At 42.6% G+C, this 7,693-nt stretch overlaps 1 protein-coding gene across 1 annotated transcript in view; it reads left to right on the forward strand.

Moving 5' to 3' along the window:
• Positions 1-568: 568 nt before the first annotated feature.
• The window catches only part of LOC104531856 (activating molecule in BECN1-regulated autophagy protein 1-like), a gene marked incomplete at its 3' end in the record, with an annotated part of 11,074 nt that continues 3,949 nt past the window's right edge, over positions 569-7,693 (forward strand). Inside the window, exons 1-2 of the mRNA XM_010176874.1 lie at positions 569-689; positions 2,265-2,375. Of these exons, the coding sequence (XP_010175176.1) occupies positions 569-689; positions 2,265-2,375 (232 nt within the window). The remainder of the gene's footprint in view (positions 690-2,264; positions 2,376-7,693) is intronic.

Here is a 7,693-nt window from a genome sequence, read left to right on the forward strand (position 1 = left end):
ATGAGGCAGGTGAACTTGCTGGTTTTGGAGCAGTTAGTGATGTTGCTAAGGCTTCTGTGATGCAGAGGGAGTGCACAATTACTCTCCTATGGTGTATATTATTCTCCAGTTTATATATTACTTGCTATGCCTACAAAAGTTGTTCTCATTGCAGAACAGGTGATGACTTTGTAGTAAGATCAATATTCTGGAATTATGTACCCTGAGTAATACTTCTCTTGCCTGTCTTTGCAGAGTGTTTTCCTTCTCTGACTCAGTCCTGTAAGGCAGTTGCTACCTAGTTGGTGATGTTAAGTTACTGTTTCCTTGCAGCGTGTCCCGCTGCTTGAATTTTGTGCAGAAAGTAGTTTTCTGTTCTCCACCTGGTGGCTGGAGGCATCACGGCAGAAGAGCTGCCCTTGTGTACCCAACCCAGCCTTGCGATGAGGAGACTTTTACAGATGAAGCAACATAAAATTTAATTGTCCTCCTTCCACTCCTGGTTGCAAAATGTAATTTCATTAATGCATTGAATCTGCTTTCTCCAGTGCATATCTTTTGTTCAGAGAAGCCCTTTGTTTTGGACGATATGAAGAACAGGGCCTTGGGCGTATGTAAGAGCAATGGAAATGTTCTTAATTCTGCTCGCCGAGTGATCCGTGCACGTCTGACAGAGGCAGATACGGAGACTGAGCAGACGCACGGTGGAGGTTTGTTGGTTGCTGGAGGCCTGGCACAGCTGAGTACACAGAGTAAAGCTGTCTGCTCAGAAGTCTTGCTCTTGGCATATTTCTGAGCTTTCTCCAGAACCAAAAATCTGGACTTGAGACAGCTTATCGATGAGAAGAGGACTAGCAGCAGCCTTCTTCGTGTCTTTATTTATCAGTACCGGTCTAGAATTTGTTTCCTTGCTTTGCCCTTCTCACCTTGTTCTTTACTTTGCAGAAAAAACATAAACCCTGTTAGTGTGTGTGTGTGTTTTCAGGTCTTTTTTTTTTTTTTTTTTTTATTCTGCTGGGATTTGATAAGAAAAGTACAAATCCAACCACCCTTGTCTCCTCATTTTCTTCCACAGCACTTTCATTTCCTAGCAGTTAGCAAGCTTTTACCTCTGCACAGGCAGCTGCTGTGTGCTGGATCCAGAGTTGTGAAAGTGATGTCTCTTCCACTGTTGCTGCTGTAGCAGCAGAGTCCTGAGCCAGCCCTTCTAGGAGAGTGAAGCCACTGACTTCTCTGTGTGCTTCCCACTGAAGACAGTGTGGAGAAGCTGAAATCCAGGCTGCGTGGACTTTGAAGGCTGTGCTTTTCCTCATTTGTGCTTGAGGATGATCTTGTTTTGCTCTTCTGTAACAAATTCTATTACCTTGAGTTTCTCTGGGTGCCAGCATGTGTGTATATACAAGGTCTGCATGTGTATGAAGGCCTTAGAGACTGCAAATAGCATCAGATTTCTAACTCTGGTACTATTATGGGAGAATTGTTTCTTCTCTCCACTTGTTTCCCCGGGGAATGCATTTAATGCCTCTGAGCGTTCTCAAATGTATGCTGACTTGAGTTACCAGTGGCAGTTCCTTTCTGCCTGGAAAATTATGTTCTTTGTGCTAGTTTCTGAAGGATTTCTGCTTAGCCTTCTGCTTTAAGCTGTTGCCCAAATCCTTGGATAGTTAGCAGGGGTTGTGTTGTTTGCCTGGAGTCAGGGCAGCCTCTGCCTTCTGTAGGCTGGGCTACCCAGAACAGCAGGGGGCCAGCTCATAGGTCCTCCTTACTGATATAGTATATTACAGTCTTTACTGTGTGGCAAATATTGTAGGCAACCTGTATTTTCTGAGTGGAGTTTACAGGAGTAGCAGGGATTATGGTCCACAAATGTGTGTGATTTGCCAGGGCAATGCTTTTCTTTAGTATTTATTCAGGTCTGCCTTCATAGCTGTACTAGAAAATTTTGGATTTCTGAAAATACAGCTTCACTACTACCAATAAGTAAAATGCATTTGCACCAAATGAATTGATTAGGATTTCTGCCTTGTGAGTCTGGGCAAGTCTTATCTCTCATCAACTTTCTTTTCCTTCAGAAATGTGTTGCAGGGACGTGCTTTCCTATTAATTTCCTGTGCTCTGTCCTTTGTTTATTAAGAGGTGTTTCCATTTCTGTAAATAAGATTTCTTTAAGAATCTAGATTTGTGTATTGGATTTTGAAAGGTTTTCTATGGTTTTGTCTCCCCAGCTCTTTTCTGGATCATCTGCTGAAGGTTAAATTGCTAATTGCTTCCCCTTTTTTCTGTAGGTGCTGTGATTGGGGATGGACAGTCAGCTGTGGCCAGCAACATTGCCAACACCACCTACCGACTCCAGTGGTGGGACTTCACTAAATTTGATCTGCCTGAAATCAGCAATGGTAAGCTGGAAAAGACACTAGTACTTTCTTTTAAGTCCATACCAACTAAAGATACTGTAAGCTGTAGCATCTTCCAAAGGTAGCTGGATGTTGCAGGCCTTGGATTACTTGATTATCTTGTGCTGGGAGCTGTAAAATGCTTAGCCTTTTGAGAAAGTTAACTAAAAGCACTCAGAGCTGTTCCTGCTCTGTCTAGCTTGTGTATTCTTGTTATCAGCAAATCCTTGCCTAAGTGCAGCTTTTTTTGTGAGCATTCTCATGGGAATATACAGTCCTCTTGGATGAATTCTGTATCCAGTCTCCTCATTCTTTTACCAACAAGTTTCTAAAGGGATATTGTATTTATACCTTTACATTAGAACCTGCTAATGAATTGGATCTGAATTCTCCAAGTTATTGACATTAGTGTGAGTTAAAGTGCTACAATACATTTTGGGAATCAGGGCCCTGGTCTGTTGCTTACCACAGTGTTGCAAGTAGATGCAGCTTCTAGCCATGTGCAGAAGCAGTGATTCATTCCATATCTCAGGTGGAAGCTGCTTCTGGATCAAGAATGTGAGCAATATTGCTGATTTTATTTATTTGTTTGTTTTTTCATTTTCTCCTTCCCTTTGTGAAAATTCAACCATAGTTTTACATGTGTTAACTATGGCATAAGCCAGCTCTTGCACTGGAAGAGGCTTCCCTGTGCAGGCACAAGCATATTTGATGCTTGTGGTCAGCTGATCAAGGAATGACTTTTTCGGGGCTAAAACTGACTTGACTAGAAAGGCTATTTTTAACCCAGAGTGGTATCCTGATATAGCTTGCTGCACAGCTGTGGAAATGTTTGTGGCAGCCTCGGATGAAGATAGGCGGTAGATCTAGATGAATGTTTCTTTGTACAGTGATATTTAGCTTAGGCCATCTCTGTGCATATGTGAAATTCATTGCTTGACTTCTCAGCAAAAACAGATTGGTTTCTTCTTTAAGGGACTGAATTCTTTAGGGAGAACAGGGATTCTGTTTTCAGAAAGAATTCTGGTTTCACAGGTAGCGGTTGAAATTAATTAAGAAAAAGTTTCTGCCAGTCCCAGCCCTGTCTGTTCTACAATTCTAGAAATTACGTCTAGAAATAGAGGTCTCTGTGGGGTACTGTCCTGTTGTGACACCATAGCAGCAGAGATGTGGGGAACTGAAACCATAGAATCACAGAATGGTTTGGGTTGGAAGGGAGCTTTAAAGATCACCTAGTCCACCCCACCCTGCCATGGGCAAGGATGTCTTTCAATAGATAAGTTGCTCAGAGGTCTGTCCAGTCTAACCTTGAACACTTCCAATGATAGGGCATCACAGCTTCTCTGGGCAACCTGTATGTGGCCATTTGCCTCCCATTCCCTGGGAAATCGGAGGAGCTAGGGGAAGGCCATCAGTAGCCCATCCCATTACAAAAAGCTTTTTTTACTGTGTCATTCCTACAGATAAGGTATCTGATGTTTCTGTCTCATCTCTGTCCTTCACATTGTATAGAATATTGTGGTGTGTTGTTTATAGCCTGATGGGAAATAAAAGCCCTGCTTCTAGACAGTAGCCCTCGACGTTGTAAAGGGGGAAGGTGCTTTATATTTGTCCTTGAGAACCATTCTGTCTCTTGGGAAGAAGCACACAGTGTCATCTTGAAAGTAGAATACTGTGGTGAACTCGTGTGCCAGTGCTTTGGTGTAAAGTTGGAGGATCAGTGCTCAAGGCAGAGTTTTACCACGCGGTGGCAATACTTTCCATGGGCCAGCCAGACTCTGGAACAGAGTAAAGATCAAGTCAGAGGGGGAAGCATCTTGCTGCTGACTTAAATTCTTTGGGACTTCTCTGCAAGCTTGTAGAGTATTGAGTATTTGAAGAGTGCCACAGCTGCTGATAGCTTCCCCCCCCCCATCTGGCTGCTGATTTATAAAAAAAAAAAAGAAAAAAGAAAAGCATAAGATGTTTGTTTATAATTTATGGAATCCCATAGGAAATAAGAACCATCTGCTCCTCAAGACATCAATATTTCAATCTTCTCCCTCTCCCCTACCAGGGCACTTCCATTCTGAAATAGCTTCCAATTATCTGGAAATTGGGCTACAGTTTCTGTTGTCATTGTGCCCTTCTTGCAGGCAGGGTTCCTGCTACAAGCCCGTCCCCAGCCCCACTTTGTGCTTCATAGTACTTGACTTGTCCATCTTGATTTATTACCATTTGGAAATGTTCAGTTTTACTAAGCTACTTCTTTTTTTACATGCTGAGCCCAACTCTGGCATTTCTAGATTGTTAGCCATAGCTCCCTCTGCCACGGTCTGGTAGGGATGTATGAAGATGCACAGATCAAAGGCAAGCTGCAAGTTTGCCAAGGTGCACCAATTTGTAGAGATATTATGAAGCTAAATGTGTAATGTTGGAGTGGTGGGTTGGAGGAGTTTTTTTTCTGACTCTTCATGATCTTGGAAATAAACTGTTTTCCCAGTAAAGCACGTGACCTCCATAGCTCCTTTTATTTATTTTTTTCCATCATTTCCTATAAATCAGAGGTGGTCATGTGGGAGTCTGCTTACAGAGAGGGGGCTATTGCACTTCCTGGGACTGACTTGAGCCACAAGTGGTTTGGGAGTTCAGGCAGATGAAATGATGCAGCTGAAGTTTGGGACTGTCTGCCAGCTCCACGCTCTCCATCAAAGAAATGACTTTGTGGCCATCCTCCATCTCCGAGCAGCTCTTCTTCCTGTTACAATTAAACAAAGAAAAGATAGTTTGGAAGTAGGATGTTTTCCACTGAAGCGGATGCGTCTGAGCAAGTGACAGCAGCGTGATGAGCACAGTCCTGTGATCTCAGCAGCTTTCGCAGCCCTGGGCTCAGGACGCGGCTCCGCGGCAGTGACCTTGCTAACACTCCATCCAGCAAGTGCACCAAAGAGGACTCCAGCGGTTTGGGGGAAATGGCTTTGTAGGGACTTGTGGGATTTTCGTCTTTGCCCTGTCTTCCTCTATTAATTGCAAAATGGAAAGAGATGGCTTCAGATTTCTTCTCTCCTTTTGCCAGTTTTGCTTTTAATAATTCTGAAATGATGACGACCCGGTCTGAAACTGTAATTGTCAGTCATATCAGCATTGGGGTGGGGAATTTATTTGGCAGCAGAGACAATGCTCTGGCATTTTTTTTTTAATATTCTTTTAGTAAGTGTTGCACATACTTAAAATTTCCTGTAGCTAACAGGTATTAAATCAGTAAACAGTGTAGAATATAGCCTTTCCACAGCTAAAATATTTGAAGGCTTTGTCTCTTGTTTATATCTTTTGAATATAGTTTCTCTCATGCTACTCTCTGCTCGTTATTTCATTTTCTAGCCATTGTGGCTGAACTGGTCTAGTTCTTCCACATTTAGTCACACATCAGGAATTTGTCCTGTTCTAACACTGGCTGGGACTTGAGGAAGGTGGTGTGATCAATACTTCCTGATCTATGGTGGGATGGAGAAGAACTTAAAAGAAGGAAAGGGGGAGGGGGGAAAAAAAACCACGCTAAACAATGTATAAATAGGAGCAGCTGTTAAGACAGCGTCACCCTGAAGGGTGGCTTGGAGCGGATGGTGTGCCCAGCCCTATTTTCTTTTGGCAAACGGTGCTGCTGCTGCTGGTGTTCCAGACCTTCCCCAGCTTCATGCGTAATTATGCTGGAGGTGTAAGCACTCCAAGTTGGCGCAACAGCTTGATTAATTTGTTCTCTGATGTTTCTTTTGATCTGTTCTGTCAACCCGGTGGCTGCATTAACAACAAAAGAAAACAAGAGATGAAAGGACAGCCTTGTTGTAAATGGTTTTCTAAAAATAGCAAATTTTTTTCCCCCTAAAATCTTCTGTATTGGCTTAATTTTCATAGATCAGGCCTCAGGCTCAAAGAAATCAAATAGCCTGTGGCTTTGTCAGTTTATGGGTATCTTTATCTTCCCCACGTCTTTGGAATCTCTTGGATGCTGTTCCTTAAAATGAAACCTTGCTGAAATCTCCACCTCTCACATTGAGACTTTTTCTGCTGGCACAATAGGCTCCCACAGTTCTAGGTGTAAGTGGTACCCAAAGTCCCTCATCCTTTGTAAACGAGGGGAGAGCAAAGAACCATAAAGCCAGCATGAATCAGATCTTGAAAGACTGAAATAAAGGGCACTCTTTCTTGTTCAGCACAACTTGCATCTGTGATGTTTTATGTTCCAGACACACATCAAAGGGGAAAGATAGTTCACTTCTGGCAGGGGAGCTCACAATCTGTTTTGCTAAGAGGCATTCACCATATGCAGCAAACTTTAAAAAGAACAAGGCATCAGTCGTGTTGGCCATCACTGTGGACTGCTCACCAAAAACCTCTGTGCTGTGCTGTGCTGAAGGAGGGGCTGGTGGGGGGGAAGGAAAAACTGTGTACATAGAAAAGGAGTGAACATGTGCTATATGATAAATACTCTTGGTGACTGGTGATCCAGTTTTTAAAAGACATATAGTAAATGCTACGTGAAGAGGAGGATTAGAAACCTGGAAAGGAAAAAAAATAGCCATGGAATTGCAAGGATGGCAATGTCCCTGAATCTGTAAATGGTACAGAAGAAATACAAGCATTTATTCGCTTACAAAAACAAAGAAATGGGGTTTTTTTCAGAAAAAGAAATTATTTTCTTCTGAACATCCAAAATTGCATTAGATTATAAAAACCTCAAACTTTAAAAGCTGAGAAGAGACATGGATTCTATAGACTATGATTTTAAATATTTTTGCAACAGGAACAAGGAAGAAACATTGCCTATGCTCAAGAGAAATCAATATCTGTGCCCCCTAAAACTTGTTGCACCTCTTTGAAAAGCGTTAGGAGTTCATCAGTACAGAAGGGTCCTTGGGCTAAATGACACCCATACCTTTGGTCTGATGGAGCAAGTATACAATCTCACCGCTTCCAATATTGAACCTCAAATGATAGTAGTTAACATGGTAGAGAAACTGTGGCTACCTCGTGGAAACTGCACCCTGAGCCCAGAGGTGCAGGACAGAAACTTGGATAGTAATGAGAGAGAACAGTTCTTAGACCACAAAGGAAGGGACTGGACTATATTTTCTCTTCTAATAGTCAGTGTTTTTTATAGGAGTGGTGATGGGGGCATGTTTCATAGCTGTATTTCTGGCAAATGCTCTCCCTGTGTAATGTGTGGTTTTGCTCTCTCGCTGGTCTTCTTACTTGGCTCTCTTCTAAATAGTTAACTCAGATGTGACTGGGAGAGGCCAAATATTCACCTGTCCAGTAAGTCATGTTCCCCCCCCCCTTTTTTT

This window comes from Antrostomus carolinensis, unplaced genomic scaffold, assembly GCF_000700745.2.
Source record: "Antrostomus carolinensis isolate BGI_N321 unplaced genomic scaffold, ASM70074v2 scaffold18081, whole genome shotgun sequence".
Lineage (NCBI taxonomy): Eukaryota > Metazoa > Chordata > Aves > Caprimulgiformes > Caprimulgidae > Antrostomus > Antrostomus carolinensis.